The 27,870-nt window shown below is 39.1% G+C and overlaps 1 protein-coding gene across 1 annotated transcript; it reads right to left on the bottom strand.

Annotated features, from left to right (window-relative positions):
* Positions 1-226: 226 nt before the first annotated feature.
* Positions 227-2,906, bottom strand: LOC309978028 (melanoma antigen preferentially expressed in tumors-like; the record flags this gene model as incomplete). Its single annotated transcript, XM_082864392.1, has 3 exons — positions 227-740; positions 1,573-2,175; positions 2,617-2,906. 3 exons carry the CDS (start codon positions 2,904-2,906, stop codon positions 227-229), a joined length of 1,407 nt encoding a protein of 468 aa, XP_082720518.1.
* Between the last annotated feature and the right edge of the window lie 24,964 nt (positions 2,907-27,870).

Here is a 27,870-nt window from a genome sequence, read left to right on the forward strand (position 1 = left end):
GGGCAAGAGATCCAGCGGACCTTTCAAATTCCTCTATTTCCGTTTTAAAGTTCCTCTTTTATAGAGATTAGTTTACATATCCAGCGTTACTAACCCCAGTTTCCTAGAACAGTAGAACTTTACATATGTGTCTCTACAAACTTGGGCTTCAGGCAAAATAAAAAAAAAAAGTGAATGCTTTCATGGCCACACATCAGTGTTGAAACACCTCCCTGTGCTGTGGAAATCACTCTGAACAACTGACCCATTTCATGTCGTTCCTCTGTGCCCCGTGCAGCATCGCTTCCAGCTGAGCTTGAACTTCAGCAAGTTTCTGTCGGTCCAAACGGTCATGAATAATCCATTCCTCGTAGCAATGGACAGGGACAGGATAAATCACATGCTTCAGCTTCATCAAGGAAGTCAAGTGCTGCAGAAGGCTCTTGAGCACAGGCATTGTAATGGGATTGAAGGCAAAGCTAAGGACATGGAGCTGAGTACAGTGGCTCAGGGCTGGGATGACAGCAGAGAGAGTAGAATCAGTTATCATACAATTGTTTATCACCAGATGTTGCAGGGTGCTTGAGACCTTCTCCAGCAGAGCCTGGAAGGGCTCATAAACTTCTGAGAAGATGTGGTTGTTACTGAGACTCAATACCCTTAGGTGGGTGGCCTGAGAGCTCTGGGACAGGACAGTGACATCTCTGTGAGAAAGCTGACAGTGAGGTAGATACAGTGAATCCAACTGAGGTGGCACAACTCTACAGAGAGAAAAATGTAAGGTTATTTCAGAAGAATGAGGGCAATGAGCCCCAAATTTTAGGTACCTAAGGATCTAGAATAAACTACTGTGTTCATGGTTTGCAATAAGTGGTTAACAATGTGGACTTTGGGATCAGACTTTATAGATTTGTGACCCTGAGAAAGTTACTTTACCACTCTGAGGTACAGGGTTTTAATCTTGAAAACGTGCACAGCAGTAATTATTATACAGAACTGCGGGAAAGATTAAGTGAAGAAATTGCATGCACTTAGTATATACGACATAATCAGTGTTGGATCCGATTCACTTATTTGGCGAGGATGGGTCTGGGAAAGCAGCCAACTGAGGGTTTCCTTTGACTAGTACCCAGATGACAAGCTCGCCATTCAGGTTGTAAGCCTGGGGGTTAATGCAGGAACAAAATTATCTGGCAGTGTTAACTATTGGGGCCCATCCATGGGCATGTGCATTAGTCCTATAGCTTAATGTTTCTCCATCTGAATGCCTCCCCTTCCTCTCTAGAGAGCTGTAAAATCCAATAGGAGAAGGACTGAGTCTTTCACCAATATATTTACAGACATCTTTTAAGGTCTGCCCACGGTCACTGAATGAACAAATGAATGAATGAGCACAGCTTCCTTTTCTAACCTCATCTGCTGCTCAACATAAGGTACCCCTCTCTCCCCCAGCTATGTTCAAACTCCCAGCAGTGCCTATGCTGAGGCAAAGAGAGAAATGGGTTACAAGGAGCTTAGGAAGATCCAAGCATGGTCTCTTCTGTGTTAACAATGAGGCGATCAGGGAACCCAGGTTCCTCCCCACCCCCTCACCTGAGCAGTTTGTGCAGTTGATCTGTGAGGCAGAAGAAAGACAAGCTGAGCTCCTGGAGATGGTCCAGCCGCCCAAGGCAGAGGAGAAAAGATCTGAAGTTCCTTCTATTATAAGTTTTAAAGGGGATGTTACACAGAGTAAGGCTGTTCAGGTGGATCATCTGAGCCAAAAGGGTGATGACTTCACTCAGATTAGCCTGATCCATTTCCAGGTTCTCAATGCACCCCAGATCCAGAAACTGCAGGATACTTTTGTGCCCAGACATTCTATCGATTTGCAAATCTCTGCAGCAGACGTGCAGGGACCCAACATTCTGCTGAATCTTACTACAAAGGAAAGAGAGGAATTGCTCTGTTCTCAAGGTACTATTGAGGGAAATATCCACTAGTAATTCCATGGGTTCCTGAGCTGACTGAGGCTCAGACCCAGAATTACCAATCCCGAGGCACATGACTCTATGCTGAGCTTCTTCTATCTTAAGGATAGAGTGCTGAGAGTAAATGCATGACTTAAAACAGAAAGGGAATGCGGTCCCAATCTCAGAGCATATTGTCTTACAGACCAGGTCACGTCTTAAATCTAGGATCCTCAGTTTGGGCCCCCTGTAAGGAAAGGAAGAGACAGAACACATGAGAGATAGCTGATTTTAATATAACCCAGCAAGATCAATGGTGAGAAGCAGGGACAGAACACTTTAACCCTGGTTTTCACTTCATTGCCATTCACCAAGTTCTTTCCACACAAATGCAGCGTCTTTCATCCTTTCCCCACCCCCTCCTTCACCTCCGGTCTTTCCCTGTCTCAATGCCCATATTCCACTTTTGTGTAATCGCACTCAAATCCATTCATAAATCCTCTATTCTATAATCAATTCTATAAGGCAATACAGTCCCAAAGGTGACCGCAAGTGCTGACCGACAGCTCTGCAAAGACTGCAGTATTCACCACTGGCTACTGTTGGGAGACCGTTAGGTATTCCCCTGCCCCAGGCTACAGCATACACTCCTGCTTACTCCCTGTGTCTCTACTGGTCATAGTCTTACCAAGAGGAAGAGTTCTGGGCAGGGAGGATCTGCAGACCATCAACCATGGCTTCCAAGATGTCATAGTATGACTCTCGTGTGTTCAATGACCCAATATGGAGACAGCGAAAAGGCCAAACCCTCACCATTGCCCTTAGTATCGTCTTATGCCCACCCAAGAAGGCAGCGTTGAACAATGGAACAAAGAGGTCTCTTGGGATTTCGTCCAGGGCATGGATAGCTGCAGGCTCATTATTCAGCAGACTCTTTGCAGCAAGCTCAAGGAGGGCGACAGTGGTCTTTTGCTCCATCTTCAAAAACCTGCTTCAGAGTGGAGAATATTTAGAAATCCTGAGAAAATATCTATAGTCACTTGTTTGCTTCCAGGGTTCGCTATGGACAAAATACTTATTAAATAAGTATGTGGTGAACCATAGGACCAACTCAAGTGACCTATACTATAGGAATAGAATGAAAATGGACTTCTGTGCAATTTAATTATATATGTGTCCACACACATGCATGCGCGCACACACACACACACACACACACACACACTTACATGAGATAAAATGCCATTAGAAATCAGAGGTAAGTTAGCAGAAGACAATGCTGACCACTTAGCTGCCTTCCTCAAATTATTTCCTCCTGAGGAGCTTCAAGACGGCAGAAGAGTAAGACGTGGTGATCACCTTCCTCCCCACAAATACATCAGAAATACATCTACATGTGGAACAACTCCTACAGAACACCTACTGAATGCTGGCAGAAGTCCTCAGACCTCCCAAAAGGCAAGAAACTCCCCCACGTACCTGGGTAGGGTAAAAGAAAAAAGAATAAACAGACAAAAGAATAGGGATGGGACCTGCACTAGTGGGGATGAGCTGTGAAGGAGGAAAGGTTTCCACATACTAGGAAGCCCCTTCGTGGGCGGAGACTGCGGGTGGCGAGAGTGGGAGCTTCGGAGCCATGGAGGAGAGTGCAGCAAGAGGGGTGCGGAGGGCAATGCGGAGAGATTCCCACACAGGGGATCAGTGCCAACCAGCGCTCACCAGCCTGAGAGGCTTGTCTGATCACCCGTGGGGTGGGCAGTGGCTGGGAGCTGAGGCTTGGGCATCAGAGGTTGGATCCCAGGGAGAGGACTGCGGTTGGCTGGATGAACACAGCCTGAAGGGGGCTAGTGCACCATGGATAGCCGGGAGGGAGTCCGGGAAAAAATCTGGAGCTGCCGAAGAGACAAGAGACTTTTTCTTGCCTGTTTGTTTCCTGGTGCACGAGGAGAGGGGATTAAGAGTGCTGCTTAAAGGAGCTCCAGAGAAGGGTGCAAGGAAATAGTTAATCAAATCCAGGAAGCACAGACAGTCCCATACAGGATAAATCCAAGAAGAAACACGCCAAGACACGTATTAATCAAACTATCAAAAATTAAATACAAAGAACAAATATTAAAAGCAGCAAGGCAAAAACGACAAGTAACACATAAGGGAATCCCCATAATGTAAACAGCTGATCTTCCAGCAGAAACTATGGAAGCCAGAAGGGAGTGGCAGGACATATTTAAAGTGATGAAAGAAAAAAACCTACAACCAAGATTACTCTACCCAGCAAGGATCTCATTCAGATTTGAAGGAGAAATTAAATGCTTTACAGACAACAAAAGCTAAGAGAATTCAGCAGCACCAAACCAGCTTTACAACAAATGCTAAAGGAAGTTCTCTAGGCAAGAAACACAAGAGAAGGAAAAGATCTACAATAAAAAACAACCCAAAACAATTAACAAAATGGTAACAGGAATATACATATCGATAATTACCTTAAATGTAAATGGATTAAATGCTCCAAGCAAAAGACATACATTGGCTGAATGAATACAAAAACAAGACCCATATATATGCTGTCTACAAGAGACCCACTTCAGACCTAGGGACACATACAGACTGAAAGTAAGGGGATGGAAAAAGATACTCCATGCAAATGGAAATCAAAAGAAAGCTGGAGGAGCAATTCTCATATCAGACAAAATAGACTTTAAAACAAAAACTATTACAAGAGACAAAGAAGGACACTACATAATGATCAAGGGATCAATCCAAGAAGAAGATATAACAATTGTAAATATTTACGCACCCAACATAGGAGCACCTCACTACATAAGTCAAATACTAACAGCCATAAAAGGGGAAATCAACAGTAACCCAACCGTAGTAGGGGACAGTAACACCCCACTTTCACCAATGGACAGATCATCCAAAATGAAAATAAATAAGGAAACACAAGCTTTAAATGATACATTAAACAAATGGACTTAATTGATATTTACAGGACATCCCATCAAAAAACAACAGAATACACATTCTTCTCAAGTGCTCATGGAACATTCTCCAGGATAGATCATATCTTGGGTCACAAATCAAGCCTTGGTAAATTTAAGAAATTTAAAATCGTATCAAGTATCTTTTCCGACCACAACACTATGAGACTAGATATCAATTACAGGAAAAAATCTGTAAGAAATACAAACACATGGAGGTTAAACAATACACTACTAAATAACCAGGAGATCACTGAAGAAATCAAAGAGGAAATCAAAAAGTACGTAGAAACAAATGACAATGAAAAGACGATGAACCAAAACCTATGGGATGCAGCAAACGCAGTTCTAGGAGGGAAGCTTATAGCAATACAATCCTACCTCAAGAAAGAACATTTCAAATACACAACCTAACCTTACACATAAAGCAATTAGAGAAAGAAGAACTAAAAAACCCCACACTTAGCAGAAGGAAATGAATCATAAAGATCAGATCAGAAATAAATGAAAAAGAAATGAAGGAAATGATAGCAAAGATCAATAAAACCAAAAGCTGGCTCTTTGAGAAGATAAACAAAATTGATAAACCATTAGCCAGACTCATCGAGAAAAAAAGGGAGAAGACTCAAATCAATAGAATTAGAAATGAAAAAGGAGAAGTAACAACTGACACTGCAGAAATACAAAGGATCATCAGAGATTACTACAAGCAACTCTATGCCAATAAAATGGACAACCTGGAAGAAATGGACAAATTCTTAGAAATGCACAACGTTCCGAGACTGAATCAGGAAGAAATAGAAAATATGAACAGTCCAATCACAAGCACTGAAATTGAAACTGTGATTTAAAATCTTCCAACAAACAAAAACCCAGGACCAGATGGCTTCACAGGCAAATTCTATCAAACATTTAGAGAAGAGCTAACACCTATCCTTCACAGACTCTTCGAAAATATAGCAGTGGGAGGAACACCCCCACACTCATTCTACGAGGCCACCATCACTCTGATACCAGAACCAGACAAAGATGTCACAAAGAAGGAAAACTACAGACCAATATCACTGATGAACATAGACGCAAAAATCCTCAACAAAATCCTAGCAAACAGAATCCAACAGCACATTAAAAGGATTACATATTATGACCAAGTGGGGTTTATCCCAGGAATGCAAGGATTCTTCAGTATATGCAAATCAATCAATGTGATACACCATATTAAAAAACTGAAGGAGAAAACGCATATGATCATCTCAAGAGATGCAGAGAAAGCTTTTGACAAAGTTCAACACCCATTTATGATAAAACCCCCCAGAAAGTAGGCACAGAGGGAACCTTCCTCAACGTAATAGAGACCGTATATGACAAATCCACAGCCAACATCATCCTCAATGGTGAAAAACTGAAACCATTTCCACTAAGATCAGCAACAAGAAAAGGTTGCCCACTCACACCACTATCATTCAACATAGCTTTGGAAGTTTTAGGCACAGCAATCAGAGAAGGAAAAGAAATAATAGGAATCCAAACTGGAAAAGAAAAAGTAAAGCTGTCACTGTTTGCAGATGACATGATACTATACATATAGGATCCTAAAGATGCTACCAGAGAACTACTAGAGCTAATCAATGAATTTGGTTATGTAGAAGGATACAAAATGAATGCACAGAAATCTCTTTCATTCTTATACATTAATGATGAAAAATCTGAAAGAGAAATTAAGGAAACACTCCCATTTACCATTGCCACAAAAAGAATAAAATATCTAGGAATAAACCTACCTAGGAGACAAAAGACCTGTATGCAGAAAATTATAAGACACTGATGAAAGAAATTAAAGATGATACAAATAGATGGAGAGATATACCATGTTCTTGGATTGGAAAAATCAACATTGTGAAAATGGCTCTACTACCCAAAGCAATCTACGGATTCAATGCAATCCCTATCAAACTACCACTGGCATTTTTCACAGAACTAGAACAAAACATTTCACAATTTGTATGGAAACACAAAAGATCCCGAATAGCCAAAGCAGTATTGAGAAAGAAACACAGAGCTGGAGGAATCAGGCTCCCTGACTTCAGACTATACTACAAAGCTACAGTAATCAAGACAGTATTTTACTGGCACAAAACCAGTAATATAGATCAATGGAAGAGGATAGAAATCCCAGAGATAAACCCACGCACATATGGTCAACTTATCTTCAATAAAGGAGGTAAGAATATACAGTAGAGAAAAGACAGCCTCTGCAATAAGTGGTGCTGGGGAAACTGTACAGCTACATGTAAAAGAATGAAATTCAAACACTCTCTAACACCATACACAAAAATACACTCAAAATGGATTAAAGACCTAAATGTAAGGCCAGACACCATCAAACCCTTAGAGGAAAACATAGGCAGAACACTCTATGACATAAATCACAGCTAGATCCCTTTTGACTCACCTCCTAGACAAATGGAAATAAAAACAAAAATAAACAAATGGGACCTAATGAAACTTCAAAGCTTTTGCACAGCAAAGGAAACCATGAACAAGACAAAAAGACAAACCTCAGAATGGGAGAAAATATTTTCAAATGAAGCAACTGACAAACGATTAATCTCCAAAGTATACAAGCAGCTCATGCAGCTCAATATCAAAAAAAACAAACAACCCAATCCAAAAATGGGCAGAAGACCTAAATAGACGTTTCTCCAAAGAAGATATACCGATTGCCAACAAACACATGAAAGGATGCTCAACATCACTAATCATTAGAGAAATGCAAATCAAAACTACAATGAGATATCATCTCACACCAGTCAGAATGGCCATTGTCAAAATATCTACAAACAATAAATGCTGGAGAGGGTGTGGTGCAAAGGGAACCCTCTTGCACTGTTAGTGGGAATGTAAATTGATACAGCCCCTATGGAGAACAGTATGGAGGTTCCTTAAAAAACTAAAAATAGAATACCATACGACCCAGCAATCCCACTACTGGGCATATACCCTGAGAAAACCATAATTCAAACAGAGTCATGTACCAAAATGTTCATTAGGGCTCTATTTACAATAGCCAGGAGATGGAAGCAACCTAAGTGTCCATCATCAGATGAATGCATAAAGAAGATGTGGCACATATATACGATAGAATATTACTCAGCCATAAAAAGAAACGAAATTGAGTAATTTGTAGGGAGGTGGATGGACCTAGAGACTGTCATACAGAGTGAAGTAAGTCAGAAAGAGAAAAACAAATACCGTATGCTAACATATATATATGGAATCTAAAAAAAAAAAAAGGAAAAGGAAATGGTCAGAAGAACCTAGGGGCAAGATGGGAACAAAGATGCAGACCTACTAGAGACTGGACTTGACGATACGGGGAGGGGGAAGGGTAAGCTGGGACCAAGTGAGAGAGTGTCATGGACATATATGCACTACCAAACATAAAACAGATCGCTAGTGGGAAGCAGCGACATAGCACAGGGAGATTAGGTCGTTGCTTTGTGACCACCTAGAGGGGTGGAATAGGGAGGGTGGGAGGGAGGGAGATGCAAGAGGGAAGAGATATGGGGACATATGTATATGTATAACTGATTCCCTTTGTTATAAGGCAGAAACTGACACACCATTGTAAAGCAATTATACTCTAATAGATGTTATAAAAATATTTTCTCCCAAAAGGATACAAACCAATAAGAAGGAAAATGTACATATACACAAAAGCCACACCCTCATCATTACTTTAAACTGGAGAAGGCCAAAAATTCAAAAGAATTGTAAGTAGAAAAAGAACAATCATGAATCCTGGCATAAGATTTGTCACACTCCCATTGCTAGGCTTTGTGGAAAACAAAAGACAGGCCAAGAAAAGCTGCCAAGAGAGAGGAATGAAGATGGAAAAGGGCTGAAAGCTGATCTAAAACTACAGCAGAAGGACTATGCCCAGAATAAATCTAAAAATACCAAAAAGGTGTCCTAGAATATGAGAGCCCAGACTACAGGGAAGGCACTCCAAAATCGGAGCTTATGAAGGGACAGGGATGATTTAAAGTGCAGTCTTTGAAAGATATAACTCTTAGGGAAGAATAAAGGCAAAGAGTTAAAGAGAAGCATCCGTTGGTGCTTGGGTAATGACGGAGAAAATAAACAAAAGGGGAAAATTAAGGATCTTGCAAGACATAAGAGAACCGCAAAATCAGAGCATTCAGGACTTCTCCCTTCATCACCAAAACAAACAAACAAAATAAAAAGGATATGGACTTTGCCATACTAACAAAAAAATCACATTATTAAATTAGGAATCTTGTTGAAAAAACCAGTATCATACAGATGAACAGAATGAAGGGAATTCCATACCAAACTTTGTAAAAAAAAAAAAAAGAGAGATGAGTATACAAAAGTGCATACATATTAAACAACCATGAAGGAGAAAAAGACTGGAAGTCAACACTCCAAACAAAATTCATTACACTCTAGCAAGCATTGGAGGATATGAAACCCACCTTAAATAGGATATTAAAAAAAAATCAAAAGACAGAGATTGACTAAACTGAAAGGCTGAAGCAAAGATTTTATAACCAACTGGGGTATCCTTTAAATATCACAGCCTACAGAAAAAGCTTTTCAACTTGTAGAAACTTAGGAAATTCTGCAGCCCTTCGTAAGGAAGCTACTAGAGCAAGGGTCTGCAAACTGGCCCACTGACCCTAATCCAGCCCACTGCTTGATTTTGTAAATAACGTTTTATTCGAACAAAGCCATGATCAATCATTTATGTATTGTCTATGAATGCTTTTGCACTACAGTAGCAAAGTTGAGTAGAGTGACAGCGGCACTGTGACCCAGGAACTTACAATATTTCCTATACTTCTCTTTACAGAATGTTTGCCAAGTAATCTAAAAGAGGAACTGGGATTGTGATCCCACTGCGATGAGAAGGAAAACTTCACCAAAATACCCAATGGTGAGTATTTTACATACAATAGTAAAATCAAGGTGGAGGCAAAGGGAGAAGACTAATGTACAAAAGTTTTATGCTGTGAAAAAAAAACACAGAAACTGTGCACTAAAAATGAGAGAAGGGATAGAAGTAGAAGAAAATACAACAAACTTTTTATCATAATGCAGTAGGTGAGTGTTAAATGATACTGGAGGAAAAAATACACAGGCCAGTGAGTAAAGTGTTAAGAAAACAGGTGGTTCAGGATGATTTTAAGAAATCATTAAACGTGACCAATAACATGTCTTAATGATAAAAGCCAAAACTCACAATGAAGATATAACCCTTAAGAATATTTATGCACCAATTACAAACAAACATCTTTATAAAGCAAAAATGCAAGGAAATGTAGATAAAATAATAATAATAACAGGAAACAGTAACAGTAGGAGATTTAATACACCAAACTCAGTCTAAGGCTGATCAAGTCATACAGAAAAAAGAGAAAGCTAATCAATAATGTTATATAGGGAATATATTCTTGTCAAAAATGGATAATAGGGCTTCCCTGGTGGTGCAGTGGTTGAGAATCTGCCTGCTAATGCAGGGGACACGGGTTCGAGCCCTGGTCTGGGAAGATCCCACATGCCGCGGAGCAACTGTGCCCATGAGCCACAACTACTGAGCCTGCGCGCCTGGAGCCTGTGCTCCGCAACAAGAGAGGCCTTAATAGTGAGAGGCCCGCGCACCGCGATGAAGAGTGGCCCCCGCTTGCCACAACTAGAGAAAGCCCTCGCACAGAAACGAAGACCCTACACAGCCAAAAAAATAAATAAATAAATAAATAAATAAACAAATGTGGGGTTTAAAACAAAAAAAAGAAAATAATTTACAATTAATACAATCATAAATAGCATGTAGGTCAAATAATAAAGCATAATTAAAATTAGTAAAATATTTTTTTAAATGGATCATAATTATCTCACAGAGATTAGATAATTAATTTCTATAAAGTAGAAATAGTACAAACAATCCTCTCTAACCCCAATGCAATAAAATTTAGTAACAAAAATTGAAAACAGAAAGGCCTTTCCACCTGAAAAAAATTTTTACAGCTTCTCTTAAAAACTGCTGAATATAAGAAGAGATGCAAACTGAAGTTGTAAAGAAATTTTTTAAAAGATTGACTGAAAAACTACATATTGGCATCTATGGGATACATTTAGAGCAGTGATCTGAGGCAAATTCACACAGTAGGCACTTTTATGAGTAAAAATGGAAGAATGAAGATAAATTAATTAAAGTATGGCCTCAAAAAATGAAGAAAAACAACTAGGAAAAAAAACAACTAAAGAAAGCAAAACATAAAAGCAGAAATGAATATGATACAAAATAGAAAAACGAAATCTTGTTTTTCAAAACAGGCACACCCCTAGCTGGCTTGATGAAGGAAGAAAGGGAGAGATCACACATAGACAAAATACTAAAAGACAAAGGAGAAATAATCATTGAAACAGAAAAAGGAAGAGATTACTTTGCCAACCTCTATGCAAATAAACTTGAAAATCTATATGAAATAGGTAACTTCCTAGATAAATACAAATTACCAAAATTCTGATTCTAGTGTTAGAAAGCTTAAATTAGGCAATTTTCATAGAAGAAATAAAGTTATTACAGCAATACCCCCAAGAAGCACCTTGCTCAGATGGTTTTACAGGAGAATCCTAGTAAACCATCAAAGATCAAATAGTACCAAAGCTCTATGAGTTATGTAAGAACATTAGAAAGGAAGGAAACTTCCCTAACTTCTTATATGAAGCCAGTAGGATGCTAACAGGTAAAAGGTAGATACCAAAATACTAAATAGAATATTAGCAAACATCCAACAATACATTTAGAAACTAATATACTGTGATCAAGTGCAATTTATTCCATTAATACAAGGCTGGCTCTATATTAGGAATTCCATTGATATCATTCACCATCGTCATATAATTAAGGACAAATATCATATGATTAAAACCACAGATGCCAAACAAATCTTTGGGAAACTTCAACACCCATTCATGTTAAGAAAAGAAAAACCTCAAGAAGTGGGAAAGAGGGACGCATTCTTAACATGATAAAAGATATATAATTAATTCCTCATGCAAGTATTTTATTTAGTGGGGGACTACCAGAGGTTTTCCAATAAGCTCAGGAATAAGAAAAGTATGCCCATTATATCATTCCTGTTCAGTCTTCAACTACAAGCATTAGTCAGTTGACTAGAGAAATCAATTAGATTTATGAGAATGAATAACAAGAAGTAAAGCCACCTCTGTGTGCAGATATTACCGTACACCTGTAAAACCCTATAGAAACAATGACAGATTGAGTAAAACAATAAGAGAAATCATCAAGGTAGTAGGATATAGAGTTACATACAAAAGTCAATGGTCTTTGTGTACACACACACACACACAGCTGGAGGACACTTTAGTAGAGAAAATTCCATATACAATAGCAAAAACAAAGCTTAAATGCATAGAAATAAACTTAATGAGAGCAGCTATGCAAGGACAATTTTTAGACACTCCTGAACGACACAGAAGGAAACTTGAATAAGTACAAAGACATTGGTCAATGTTCTTGGATAGAATAACACAACATTAAGAAGATGTCAGTTCTCCCTAAACTAATGTATAAATTTAATATAATCTCAAAAATACCAGCAAATGTTTCTATGGAGTTAGATCAATGGATAATAAAATTAATATATTTTTTAAAAATCATGCAAGAATAGCCAGGATATAAGTGAAAAAGAAAACCTGTAAATGGGGAGTAATGATACCAGACATTAAAGCATGCTATAAAGCCTCGGTAATTATAACACTGTGGTACTGGTACATGAGTAGACAAATAGTCCAGTGAAACAGAATAGAAAACCCAGAAAAACGAGAATAATATATGGAAATTTCAGTATATGATGAAAGGGCATTTAAAAGCACTGAGGCAAAGATGGACGTTCAATAAATGATGCTGGAACAAATGAGACATCTGGGAAAAGAATCAGTGTAGATCCATACCACACACCATACACAGAAATAAACTGTAAACGGGTTAGGAATCTAAACAAATGAAACCATAACAAAATCTTTAAGAAAATATGGCAGGACTCTGCTTTAACCTCAGCGTAGGGAAAGGCTTTCTAACTGTGACTCAAATTTCCAGAGGCAATGAAAGAAAACAATGATCTATGTGACTACGAAGGATTTTTTTAATGTACGGCAAACACATCATAACTAAGTCAAAAGGCAATTGACAAACTGAGATAAAGTATTTGCACATGCCTCACGGACAAATGAATAATAGTCCAAGTATATACAGAACTCTGAAGTATTGAAGGACAAAAGGCTAATATTTCTACAGAAAAATGGTAAAAGATATGAACAGATAATTCACAAAAAATATATAAAACAGTCCTCAAAATATAGTCACACTTTCTCATAATTAGACAGGTGCATACTAAGACAATGCCGAGATATCATTTCTCACCTACCACATCAACAAAGGTCACAAAAGTAGGGCAACATGTTCTGTTAGTGAGTCTGTGGGGAAACAGTCACAGTAGCTAGTGGGAGTGAAAACCAGTACAACCCTTCTGGAGAGAAATTTGGAAATACCTAACAGAAATACACATGCACTTAACTTTTGGCCCAACAATACTACTGCTGGGAATAAAACTTGAAGATCCATTTCCGCTAACACAAAAATACTTATGCCTAAGGTTATTCACTGCAGCATTGTTTGTAGTTGCAGAATGTTGAAAACCAGTTAAATGCCCCTACATATGTCAGCCGAGTCCAATGCAGCTGTATAAAAAGAGAAACAAAAACAAAAAAACAATGAAGCCCTCTATGGCATAAAGAGTTTTTTATGGGATGCTGTTAACTGAAAAAGGAAAAGTGCAAAGGAGCATTATAAAATGCCATCCTTCATTTAATATACAAGGGAATATAAGAACACATATATGTATCAGTTCATTTGCGCAGAGTAAATACAGGAAAGATTAAACCAGAAGCTAACGAGATTGGTTATCTACAGGGGGAGTGTGGGAAATAAGTGGCGAATGGGAGGGGCTTAGAAGGCATGAGGAAAGAGTGACACTTGTCTAATAGATGTTTCTGTGCAGCCCTGACTCTTTGAATCACAGTAATATTTCACATACCCCAGAATTAAATAAAAAATTAAAATCAACTAAGATGTGGGGAGGAGGCAAAGTCAAATACAAACACCAACAAATTAACCTAACTATATTACAAATGAATGTCTTAACCACAGCTGAAGAGGGGAGAAAGAAAATAGCTAAGCTAAGCAACTTAGGGAAATAGTAGTTCTTTGACTGCATCCTCTGAGGCCTAAGACATAAAGAACTGTACACAAACACAAGTTATCAAATCTGTTTCTAACAGGTGTATTGGGTAACCTTTCTGCAAGTACTTCATGTATATATCAGGAATGAACAAGTAAGTAACTATTGAAGATAAGGAGAGCCAGGTGAGACAAAGAAGTTACAAACAAGGCTACAATGGATTAAAATAAGAAGTATCAGTATGAGCTCCTGGCTTTCAATATCCATACATATAGGTAGAGAAATTGAGAAGTATCTGTAAGCATGAGTATATACATACAATATATTTCCTTCATTTGTGGATGGAGAGGGAGGACTTAGCAGCAATGAAACTGCAACAGCAACGAACACACACTGAGATATTGGTTTCTAAATGTCATTTTCCAAGAAAAGGAAGCATGGCTCTTTGCAGAAGTGTTTTGATTTCAGGGCCGTGGTGGGGACAAAAACACAAGATGAACAGGAATACCTTACAATGCCAGCAAGGAAGTACACAAAAAAGGATCAGGTCATGCTGAAAGAACACAGACCCCACCAAAAGGAGCTTGCAGTCACCAAAGCTGGAACAATTCAAGAAACTAAATAATGATTTAATTTGATTATAAGTCACAATATAACATAGTTATTCATGATTCAATACTGACAAATAATTTGATTAGTTATTTGATTCAATAATTTGAAATAAAACAAGTTTTATCAACAACTTGAAAATTTATAAATAAATAAATGGGGGAGAAAAGACAGTTCTTCAGAATTCCAGTGAACCAATGTAGTAGGAATAAGGAAATAGAAAGTCACCATTAAGTCATAATTGTTGTAGGCAAGATCAACAGATGGATTTTAAAAGTCGTGAATAACAGTCTGAGAAGAAATAGGATATTTTCATAGTCTGAAAGTATTTCCTACACGATATTTATTACTTACAAATAGGAAAACAGTACTATTACAATGGAGCAACACAGTTGTCCCTACCTTAATCAAGTGTTGCAAATGAATATCATCATTAATACAACATATGGACATCATGTACCCCCTCACATGATGCTTGGAGCAAGGAACAGAATCGCTTTTGCAGCGCCGTGGTATAAGACCTAAAGTTAAGGCACAGTGACATGTATGCCTTGACATTTGGGGGAAAACCCAGAGGGTCTCAAATGGACTAACCACAAGTACCCATTCCCCTTTTGTGCTGCCGGGAAGAAGGTCCCCTAGCCAAAGAACCAGCCTTATCATGGGAACTAGCCACAGTGCCTGCTCGCCCCTGACTATCAGGTTTCAGTTCCCTACCAGCTCACAGAAGTATTCAAACAAGCCAATCACATCCTCCCATGTGAACCAAGGGTCACCTCGTCCTCTTGCTACTACAGACTGCCCCCCACAGCCCCTGCTTGTTCACTCTCTTCCAGAGAATGTCTCCTGTGGGGCTCTATCTGGCCAGTAATGCCCTCCTCCCCAGGCTGTGAGTAAACGTTACTAATAAGCTGCCATGGGTAGTATCTGTCCAGTGTCAGGTGTCGTGTGTTCAGCCACCCCCATAACACAAGGGTGGAAATTCCTCCATCACCAATGGGATAAAGGGTAGGAGAATAAAACAGGTATTGTTGCCAAAAATGTATAAGTTCAATCAAATCACAAGAACACATCAGACAAACCCAAGTTGACACACATTCTATAAAATACCTGACCAGTATCTTCAAAAGCGTCAAGATTGGGAAACACCCAGAAAGCTTAAGGAAGTGTCAGCCTGGAGGAGACTAAGGAGAAATGATGGCCAAATGCAATGTGGTATCCAGAATGGGATGCTGGAATAGAAAAATGAGATTACTGGGACAAATGGTGAAATTCAAATAAAGTATGTAGATTAGTTAATAGTACTGCATCAATGTTAATTTCCTAATTTTGATACTTTTTTATGGCTATATAAGATGTTAACATTAGGGAAATCTGGGTGAAGGCTTTCTATACTACTCACAAAGTTTCTGTGAGCCTAAAATTATTTCAAAATAAAGAATTAAAAAAAAATTCAGGGCTTTCCTGGTGGCACAGTGGCTTAGAGTCCGCCTGCTGATGCAGGGGACACGGGTTCATGCCCCGGTCTGGGAAGATCCCACATGCCGTGGAGCAGCTAGGCCAGTAAGTCATGGCCACTGAGCCTGCGCGTCCAGAGCCTGTGCTCCACAACGGGAGAGGCCACAACAGTGAGAGGCCCGCGTACCACAAAAAAAAAAAAAAAAAAAGAATTCAGTGGTTAAAGGAATGGTTATTGTATAAACGACACTGTTTAATAATAGTTTAACTAACTGAAATATGGTTAGGAGGATGGATATATGCTCGTGTCGCATCATACATTAAAAAGCTATTTCAAACTGCTTTAGAGAGCCCATTAAAATAAATGAAAGTGCAGTTATCTCCAAGATGTAGATGAGTATTTATCTGCTTTTCAGAAGATAAACATTTTAAGTATGAAAGCAATGAAATACCATAAATATATATATATATATAGAGAGAGAGACCAGAGAGAGACAGGGAGAGGTGGGGGGGGGAGAGAGAGACATACATTTCAATCCTTACAATTTAAAGTCTGAGATATCAAAACAAACCACAAACAAAACTGAGGTGCAAAGGAGAAATACAATTTTTTTTTTTAAGAAGCGGAAGGCTGATTGAGGGATTTTAAAGAGAGAGCAGGAAATGATTAGCCACACAACTGAAGCGAATCTCAGCTGAGGAAAGAGGAACCCACGGAGAGTGGACAGGACAGTGGACCCAGCAATCCGTTCCATTGCCTTTCTTATTAACCCCCAAACCTTGATCCTGGGTAATTTAATTTAGGTCAATAGAGGCATAATTTACAGAAAGAATGCTGTTGTAATTTACCTGATTGGAAAAAGAGTTGGAAAAAACTTCAGCTGTCCAAGACCCCAGCAGTAGGAGCAGGTTCCTCCCTCTCCAGAGCTCGCAGCGGAAAAGCCTCAGTGTTTCCGGAACTGGGCGTCTTAACGGTTCCCTCTCAAAGTTAAGCTCGCCGGAAAAGGACTTGGATTGGTGCAGCTCAGGTCATGTGACCCTCTATCACTCAATCTACTCTGTACTGGGAGGAGGGGCCAGATTCCCGACCCCACCCAGAGGGACTGAGGGGAGAGAGCCTCATGCGTGAGAGGGTTCTTCTCAGGCGCCAGGGCCACCCTCTGACATCTCCTTGTCACAGTGTCTCTCCTTGTCGCCTGGGCACTGCCTGGCCAGGGTTTCTGCCAGGCCGGGTCTCAAACCTAGAGAATTGATGTCCAAATTGATAGTCTACACAACAGAGGGTGTGAACTTAAAAATGAGTGGCGGGCTTCCCTGGTGGCGCAGTCGTTGAGAGTCCGCCTGCTGATGCAGGGGACACGGGTTCGTGCCCTGGTCCGGGAAGACCCCATGTGCCGTGGAGTGGCTGGGCTTGTGAGCCATGGCTGCTGAGCCTGCGCATCCCGAGCCTGTGTTCCGCAACGGGAGAGGTCACGACAGTGAGAGGCCCGTGTAGCGCAAAAAAAAAAAAAAAAGAAAAGAAAAGAAAAAGAAAACACAAGAGTGGCCAATGACGACATAAAGCCATCAGACTTTAGTTTCCCTGGGGCTCCGCTATATTAAACAAGCAGTCGAGTCCCCACCAAAACATAGGAAAAATGTATTCTTGCCTCTGTGCAGTAAAGCCAGCATAGCATTTACACTGATATTTGACAAAAGCAACGTAATGGAGAAAACTGCCGCCCACTAATAACTCTACTATCAATTGCAAGAATAGCTAATAGTATTTGTTTCCAACCCTCTCCCTGGACTCCTGCTTCCACTTCTTCCCTGTCTGCTTCCTTTTCTGGTCCCAATTGTTTACCACATTTTGGACTACAATACACTTTATTCGTATGCAATTTTGTAAATTGGCCATCTCCCTTCGTGGAAAAATATAAATTCCAGGAGGGCAGGAACCTTTGTTGGTTTGTTCATTAACATATGCTAAGTGCCTATAGTAATGCCTGGTTCACTGGATACTTGAATATTTGTTGAATGAATTTTTCTCCAGCCTCACTAGCCTCTTTTCTGTGCCTCTAACCCTAACTCACCAAACATGTTCCCCTACAATTATATGTTTTCCTGTAACAGCCTGCCCCAGATAGCCCTATAACCACCTTCCTTACTAAACTCACATCTCTGTCAACTTATCAGACAAGGCTTACTTTTCTTCATGACACTTAGCATTTGATCATCGCTTTTCTGGGTTGTTTCCTTTGTTTGTTCGTTTGTTTTCTTTTTTGTTTTTGTTTTGCTTTAGTTTACTTTTGTTTTTTTCTGTTTTCTTTCTTCAACACTTTTTCTTTTCCTTTTTGAATTTTAATTTTAGTTTATTTTTGGCTGCGTTGGGTCTTTGTTGGTGCGCGTGGGCTCTCTCAAGTTGCAGCCAGTGGGGACTACTCTTCGTTGCGGTGCACAGGTTTCTCATTGCAGTGGCTTCTCTTGTTGCGGAGCACGGGCTCTAGGTGCGCGGACTTCACTAGCTGTGGCACACGGGCTCAGTAATTTTGGCTCACGCACTCCAGAGCACAGGCTCAGTAGTTGTGTCACATGGGTTTAGTTGCTCCGTGGTTGTGGGATATTCCCGGACCAGGGCTCGAACCTGTGTCCCCTGCATTGGCAGGCAGATTCTTAACCCCTGTGCCACCAGGGAAGACCAACATTTTTTCTTACACTCTAATTGAAGATAAAGAAGTAGACCAGCCACAGCCATTTTAATTTTTGTAGTACAACGTCATCTGTCAGTAGATGGGGTAATGGCATCAAATATCTTAAGACTGGATCCCTGGTTTTATGGCTTTACCACTTAGTGGTACCACAAGCTACATGACCTTGGCCAGGCACATCAACTCTTCCAAGATTTCATTATCCATATTCAAAAGGAGAATGGCAATTTTTTTGAATTTTATTTATTTACTGATTGATTTTCGGCAGGTTCTTATTACTTATCTATTTTATACATATTAGTGTATACATGTCAATCCCAAGCTCCCAATTCATCCCAGCACCACCCACAACCCACCCGCCCGCACTTTCTCCCCTTGGTGTCCACACATTTGTTCTCTATATCTGTGTCTCCATTTCTGCTTTGCACACCAGTGCATCTGCACTATTTTTCTAGATTACACATATATGTGTTATTCTACGATATTTGTTTTTCTTTTTCTGACTTAATTCAGTCTGTATGACAGTCTCTAGGCCCACACACATCTCTATAAATGACCCAATTTTTTTTCTTTTTATGGCTGAGTAATATTCCATTGTATATATGTACCACATCTTCTTTATCCATTCATCTGATGATGGGCATTTACGTTGCTTCCATGACCTGGCTGTTGTAAATAGTGCTGCATTGGTGTGCCTGTGTCTTTTTGAATTATGGTTTTCTCTGGGTATATGCCCAGTAGTGGGATTGCTGGGTCATACGGTAATTCTATTTTTAGTTTTTTAAGGAACCTCCATACTACTCTCCCTAGTGGCTATACCAATTTACATTCCCACCAACAGTGCAAGAGTTTTCCCTTTTCTTCACACCATCTTTAGCATTTGTTGTTTGTAGATTTTCTGATGATGCCCATTCTAATTGGTGTGAGGTGATACCTCATTGTAGTTTTGATTTGCATTTCTCTAATAATTAGTGATGTTCAGCAGCTTTTCATGTGCCTCTTAGCCATCTGTATATCTTCTTTGGAGAAATGTCTATTTAGGTCTTCTGCCCAGTTTTTAATTGGGTTTTCCTTTTTTTTAATATTGAGCTGCATGTGCTGTTTATATATACTTGAGATAGTTCCTTTGTCCATTGATTCGCTTGCAAATACTCTCTCCCATTCTGAGGGTTGTCTTTTTGTCTTTTTTATAGTTTCCTTTGCTGTGCAAAAGCTTTTAAGTTTCATTAGGTCCCATTTGTTTATTTTTGTTTTTATTTCCATTACTCTAGGAGGTGGATAAAAAAGATCTTGCTGTGATTTATGTCAAAGAGTGTTCTTCCGAAGTTTTCCTTTAAGAGTTTTATAGTGTTCAGTCTTACATTTAGGTCTCTAATCCATTTTGAGTTTATTTTTGTGTATGGTGTTAGGGAGTGTTCTAATTTCATTCTTTTACATGTAGCTGTCCGGTTCTCCCAGCACAACTTATTGAAGAGACTGTCTTTTCTCCATTGTATATCCTTGCCTCCTTTGGCATACATTAGTTGACCATAGGTGCATGGGTTTTTCTCTGGGCTTTCTATCCTCTTCCATCGATCTATATTTCTGTTTTTGTGCCAGTATCATATTGTCTTGACTACTGTAGATTTGTAGTATAGTCTGAAGTCAGGGAGTCTGATTCCTCCAACTCTGTTTTTCTCCCTCAGGATTGCACTGGCTATTCAGGGTCTTTTGTGTCTCCATATAACTTTTAAGACATTTTGTTCTAGTTCTGTAAAAAAATGCCTTTAGTAATTTGTTAGGGATTGCATTGAATCTGTAGATTGCTTACGGTTGTATAGTCATTTTCACAATGTTGATTCTTCCAGTCCAAGAACATGGTACATCTCTCCATCTGTTTCTGTCATCTTTGATTTCTTTCATCAGTGTCTTATAGTTTTCTGAGCCCAGGTTTTTTACCTCCTTAGGTAGGTTATTCCTAGTTATTTTATTCTTTTTGTTGCAGTGGTAAATGGGAGTGTTTCCTTACTTTCTCTTTCTAATCTTTTGTTGTTAGTGTATAGGAATGCAAGAGATTTCTGTGCATTCATTCTGTATCCTGCTATTTTACCAAATTCATTGATTAGCTCTGGTAGATTTCTGGTGGCATCTTTACGATTATCTATGTATAGTATCATGTCATCTGCAGACAGTGACAGTTTTACTTCTTCTTTTCCAATTTAAGTTCCATTTATTTCTTTTCCTTCTCTGATTGCCGTGGCTAGGACTTCCAAAACTATGTTAAATAATAGTGGTGGGAGTGGACATCCTTGTCTTCTTCCTGATCTTAGAGGAAATGCTTTTAGTTTTTCACCATTGAGAATGATGTTTGCTGTGGGTTTGTCGTATATGGTCTTTATTATGTTGAGGTAGTTTCCCTCTATGCCCACTTTCTGGAGAATTTTTATCATAAATGGGTGTTGAATTTGGTTGAAAGCTCTTTCTGCCTCTGTTGAGATTATCATACAGTTTTTATCCTTCAATTTGTTAATATGGTGTTTCACATTGATTGATTTACATATATTGAAGAATCCTTGCATTCCTGGTATAAATCCCACTTGATCCTGGTGTATGATCCTTTTGATGTGTTGGTGGATTCTGTTTGCTAGTATTTTGTTGAGGATTTTTGCATCTATATTTATCAGTGATATTGGTCTGTAATTTTCTTTTTTTCGTAGTGTCTTTTTCTGGTTCTGGTATCAGGGTGATGGTGGCCTAGTAAAATGACTTTGGGAGTGTTCCTTCCTTTGCAATTTTTTGGAAGAGTTTGACAAGGATGGGTGTTAGCTCTTCTCTAAATGTTTGATAGAAGTCACCTCTGAAACCATCAGGTCCTGGACTTTTGTTTGTTGGAAGATTTTTAATCACAGTTTCAACTTTATTACTTCTGATTGGTCTGTTCATATTTTCTATTTCTTCCTGTTCAGTCTTGGAAGGTTATACCTTTCTAAGAATTTGTCCATTTCTTCCAGGTTGTCCATTTTATTGGCATATAGTTGCTTGTAGTAGTCTCTTATGATCCTTTGTATTTCTGCTGTGTCTGTTGTACCTTCTCCTTTTCATTTCTAATTTTATTGATTTGAGCCCTCTCCCTCTTTTTCTTGATGAGTCTGGCTAAAGGTTTATCAGTTTTGATAATCTTCTGAAAGAACCAGCTTTTAGTTTCATTGACCTTTGCTATTCTCTTCTTTGTTTCTTTTTCATTTATTTGTGCTCTGGTCTTTACGAATTCTTTCCTTCTACTAACTTGGGGTTTGTTTGTTCTTCTTTCTCTAGTTCCTTTAGGTGTAAGGTTAGATTGCTTATTTGGGATTTTTCTTGTTTCTTGAGGTAGGATTGTATTGCTATTAACTTCATTCTTAGAATTGCTTTTGCTGCATCCCATAGGTTTGGGGTCGTCATGCTTTCATTGTCATTTTTTTAACATCTTTATTGGAGTATAATTTCTTTACAGTGGTGTGTTAGTTTCTGCTTTATAACAAAGTGACTCAACTATACATATTCATATATCCCCATATCTCCTCCTTCTCTCTTGTGTTCATTGCCATTTGTCTCTAGGTATTTTTCGATTTCCTCTTTGATTTCTTCTTGATCTCTTGGTTATTTTGTAACATATTGTTTAGCCTCCAGGAGTTTGTGTTTTTTACGTTTTTTTCCTATAATTTATTTTTAGTCTCATAGCTTTGGGGTCCGAAAATCTTCCTGATATGATTTCAATTTTCTTAAATTTACTGAGGCTTGACTTGTGACACAAGGTGTGATCTATCCTGGAGAATGTTCCGTGTGCACTTGTGAAGAAAGTGTAACCTGCTGTTTTTGGATGGAATATCCTATAAATATCAATTAAAGCTATCCGGTCTATTGTGTCATTTAAAGCTTGTGTTTCCTTGTTAATTTTCTGTCTGGATGATCTGTCCATTGCTCTAAGTGAGGTGTTAAAGTCCCCCACTATTATTGTGTTACTGTCAATTTCCCTGTTTATAGCTGTTATCATTTGCTTTATGTATTGAGGTGCTCCTATGTTGGGTGCATATATATTTATAATTTTTATATCTTTTTCTTGGATTGATCCCTTGATCGTTATGTAGTGTCCTTCCTTGTCTGTTGTAACATTCTTTATTTTAAAGTCTATTTTGTCTTGTATGAGTATTGCTACTCCAGCTTTCTTTCGATTTCCATTTACATGGAATATCTTTTTTCCATCCCCTCACTTTCATTCTGTATGTGTCCCTAGTTCTGAAGTGGGTCTCTTGTAGACAGCATATATATGGGTCTTGCTTTTGTATCCATTCAGCAAGCCCGTGTCTTTTGGTTGGAGCATTTATGCATTCACATTTAAGGTAATTATCAATATGTATGTTCCTATTACCATTTTCTTAATTGTTTTGGCTTTGTTTTTGTTGGTCCTTTTCTTCTCTTGTGTTTCCCACTTAGAGAAGTTCCTTTAGCATTTGTTGTAGAGCTGGTTTGGTGGTGGTGAATTCTGTTAGCTTTTGCTTGCCTGTAAAGCTTTTGATTTCTCTGTCGAATCTATCCTTGCTGGGTAGAGTAATCTTGGTTTAAGGTTCTTCCCTTTCATCACTTTAAATGTACCGTGCCACTCCCTTCTGGCTTGTAGAATTTCTGTTGAGAAATCAGATGTTAACCTCTGCAAGTTCCCTTGTATGTTGTCATTTTTCCTTTGTTGCTTTTAATGATTTTTCTTTGCCTTTAAATTTTGTCCGTTTGATTACTATGTGCCTTTGTGTGTTTCTCCTTGGGTTTATCCTGCCTCGTACTCTCTGTGCTTCCTGGACTGGGTGGCTATTTCCTTTCCCATGTTAGGGAATTTTTCGACTATAATCTCTTCATATATTTTCTTGGGTCCTTTCTCTCTCTCTTCTCCTTCTGGGACTCCTATAATGCAAATGTTGGTGCATTTATTGTTGTCCCAGATGTCTCTTAAGCTGTCTTCATTTGTTTTCATTCTTTTTTCTTTATTCTGTTCCACAACAGTGAATTCCACCATTCTGTCTTCCAGGTCCCTTATCCGTTCTTCTGCCTCAGTTATTCTCCTGTTGGTTCCTTCTAGTGTATTTTTCATTTCAGTTATTGTATTGTTCATCTCTGTTTGTTTGTTCTTTAATTCGTCTATGTCTTTGTTAAAGATGTCTTGCATCTTCTCGATCTTTGCCTCCATTCTTTTTCTGAGGTCCTAGATCATCTTCACTATCATTATTCTGAATTCTTTTTCTGGAAGGTTGCCTATCTCCACTTCATTTAGTTGTTTTTCTGGGGTTTTATCTTGTTCCTTCATTTGGTACAAAGTCCTCTGCCTTTTCATTTTGTCTATCTTTCTGTGAATGTGGTTTTTCTTCCACAGCCTGCAGGAATGTAGTTCTTGCTTCTGCTGTCTGCCCTCTGGTGGATGAGGCTATCCAAGAGTGGCAATTGATGTGACTTCTTAAGACTGTTGATTGTGTTCCATTCAGATAATGCATATATAGGGCTTAGCAGAACACTTGACAGTGATGGTAAATGGATAATTATTATCATTATCATTGACTTATGTTATCAGGATTGAGCATCAAGAGATCTAGGGTTCTTCCTAGTCTCTATTGCTTAAAAATATATTTTGCAATTTACAAGAAGTCACTTTAAACCACAGTGTGCTTTAGATTGTGTTTCAGTCCAAGGGAATAATAACCCCTGTCAATACTATTTACCATAAGTGGTTTAAGGAAAATGTAATGATTTAATGAATCTCAAACCCAGTATCACTTTTTTAATGGGTAATCACCAGTTGAAGTGCTTAGGGTGTCCAGAAAAATTTCTAAAGATCCCCAGGCAAGGATAATGAAAAGCCAGTTCTCCCTCCATCAAAGGACAAGACATTAGCCCAGCCTAATGTCAGGTTCTGCCCAGACCATCCTGAAGAGAAAACAACTGATAGGTTGAATTGGTGCGCCACTTATACAGACAGCAACTGGGCAGGGTGCAATGATAATGCACTTAACATCTTCCTCTAGGTCGACCATTGCTGGGTGAAGATCCAGAATAGCAGAAACTTTTCAAAAGAAGAATTTTAAGGTAATATTTTCCTTCTCATACCCCTACAAGAATCTTGAAAACAGGCTTCTCATATTTTTAATTTGCAAAGGATGTAATTTCTGGTATATTGTAGATATACCTGATGAATATGTTTTAGATATCCTTTTTCCAAATCTTGGCACTACAAGTATAGTTCACTCAGTTTATGGAAAATGTTTAGCATATGACTGAACAATTGGAAATATAGTTCTCACTGAAAAAAATTTCAAATATGAAGAGAATTACCATTTATAAGTAAAAGTCTGACTTCATTTGTCAATTTCAGTAAATGTGTAAATGACACTCTATTGTATCTTCCTTCTGAATTCCAAATCTAATATTAATTGGTGGATAGTAAGATAGAAAGCAAGGTAGAAGAAGCCCACTTTGTGGTCTCAGAACTATCTCCCAGGATCCATGCAGTTTCAATAAGAGATACACTATTTTTGAGTTCTATAGTTTCCACTTGTTTCTTTCTTTTAAATCCCACTGCTTTGCTGAGATTTTCATTTGTTTTAAGAGAATCTGTAACTGCTTCATAATTACTTTAGGATGGTCACTTCAAAATTCTTGTCATTATTCCAACATTATTCACTTCAGCGTTGGCATCTGTACGTTGTCTTTTATTATTCAAGATGTGATTTTCTTGATTCTTGGTATTTTGATCTCTGTCATATCCTGGGCATTTTGAATACCACATTATCAGACTCTGGACCCTATTTATCTTTATTATTTGCGTGATATTTCGGTGTAACACAGAGTGGTATGGGTTATATGTTCAGATTCCTGTTCTGATTCCACCCTAGCAAAAGTGGATTACTCTGTCACACTGCCTCAGTGGTAGCTGAACTCCCACCCCAGCGCTGCCTACCTTTCCAATGAACGAGAGGCACCAATTCACAACATTTTGTTGCCTCAGAATGGGAGTATAAGCTCAGTTCCCCTCTGGGCATTGGTGACACTATGGAAGGGGGATGGGAATGGCAGACTGAATAATTTGTGGCTGCCTGCAGGGCTGGGGGAAGAAGCTTGGCTAGCTTGCCACTGGTCTCTGAGACTTCAAGGGAAAAAGAGGGAAAGCTGAGTGCGAAGCAACCCTGCCTCCCACTACCGGGTTTTGTCTTGATGATGAGTGGAGGAGAGGCTCAGCTCTCAAAAGGGCCCAGCACACAAAGAAGGGTGAGGGAGAAAGTGGAGTGTTGAGTAGTCCCACCTGATACCACCTCATTAATGCCAGGTGGACGTGGAGGTTCAGCTAACCACTGGCATCACTGACACCAGAAATGGGGATAATGGAATGCTTACTAGTCCCAATCTGCACTGCCTCCTTCAGTGTCATTGTTGTTGAATGGGGGTGGAGCCTTAGGTTGCTGATGGACCCCTCTGACATTACCCTGATGGGTGAATTGAATGGTCATCACCTGCTTCAGAGAGGCAGGGTAGCAGATTAGCCCCCCACCCCAGCCTCTGAAACCTCAGGGGTTGGGGTAAAGTTTTTCCATTGGTGTTTGTCTGGAGAGGAGGTGCATTATTACCAAACAGGTCTTCTGTGTTTAGACCACACTTTTCATGATCCTTTGGCTAGAGGAATAGACTTTTCTTAGAGCTTTGTGTGTATCATTGTTGGTGGTTCTGAGTTGGAGGCTTCTGCAGTGCCCTATCTGGGACGTTTTGGAGGAAATAAGAAAACTGAGGGAACTTTACTCTTGTGTCCTTGTTCAAGTCCCAAGGACAGTAAGCAGTTCATCTTCTGCTTTCTACCCTTTACATTTTCCTTTGCTTTTTTGCTATGCTATAGCCACGTTGTTGTTATTATGTTCTCAAGCTTAGCTGGTACTGGAAGTTTCAAGGAAATTGACTTTAATCAGTATTTTTTTTATGTGAACCATTTTTAAAGTCTTTATTGAATTTGTTACAATATTGCTTCTGTTTTACGCTTTTGGGTTTTTTGTCTGCAAGGCATGTGGGATCTTAGCTCCCCGACCAGGGACCAAACCCGCCCCCCCTGCATTGGAAGGCAAAGTCTTAACCACTGGACCATGAGGGAAGTCCCTAGTCATTATATTTTGATGATTCTGGTGAGCTTACCAGAATCTGCTCATCTTTTGATCACCCACTGGATTGGAGAGCAGTTCCTCAATAAGAAAATGTAACATCAAGCTTGCCTTTTCAGTACTTTGCTTCTCCTTGAACTTCCTGATGCCTGAGCTGCCATGGCCCGTGATGGGCTCTTCCTGAAATGTGGCAGATCAAATTCATTTTCTGTGTTTTCAGGTTTCCAAGTATGATGCTCATTTAACTCTCTAAGTTATACATTATTTTAAAAATATGTTTCTCTGAGTAGTAAAGCAATACTAGTTGCAAACCACTGAGTCTTGCTTATTCAAAAGTATTCTTTACCAGTGGGAGTCTAAATGATATGGTCTGGTTTGCCAATGGAATTCATGAATGAAAATTTCAGCTACAGAGAAGAGACTGGTAAACTTTTCTCTCAGTTTAGAGACTGGTGTCCTAGTTTTGATAACTAGGTTCAAGACTGGAAGCCTGTGAAACCTTCAAAATGTGGAAAAGAGTATTATGGTTTTTTGTTTAATGAATTCCATGGGTTGGGAAGGGGGTCATGAAATTCTTGAGTGAATGTGAAAGAATGGCGAGGATATTATATGAAGAACACATAAAGTTCCTATACGAATGAGTAAAAAGGCCAAGTATCCATTCTCTGTCAACTCCTTGTAATGATTTGTTTTTCCTGCAGAACTTGTTTGCATATGTATTTGTGTCTGATTTAGCATTAGACTCATTGGTCAGGTTGTGGAGCTGAAGCTGTGAGCTC

This window comes from Leucopleurus acutus, assembly GCF_964270905.1.
Source record: "Leucopleurus acutus genome assembly, chromosome: X".
Taxonomy (NCBI): Eukaryota; Metazoa; Chordata; class Mammalia; order Artiodactyla; family Delphinidae; genus Leucopleurus; species Leucopleurus acutus.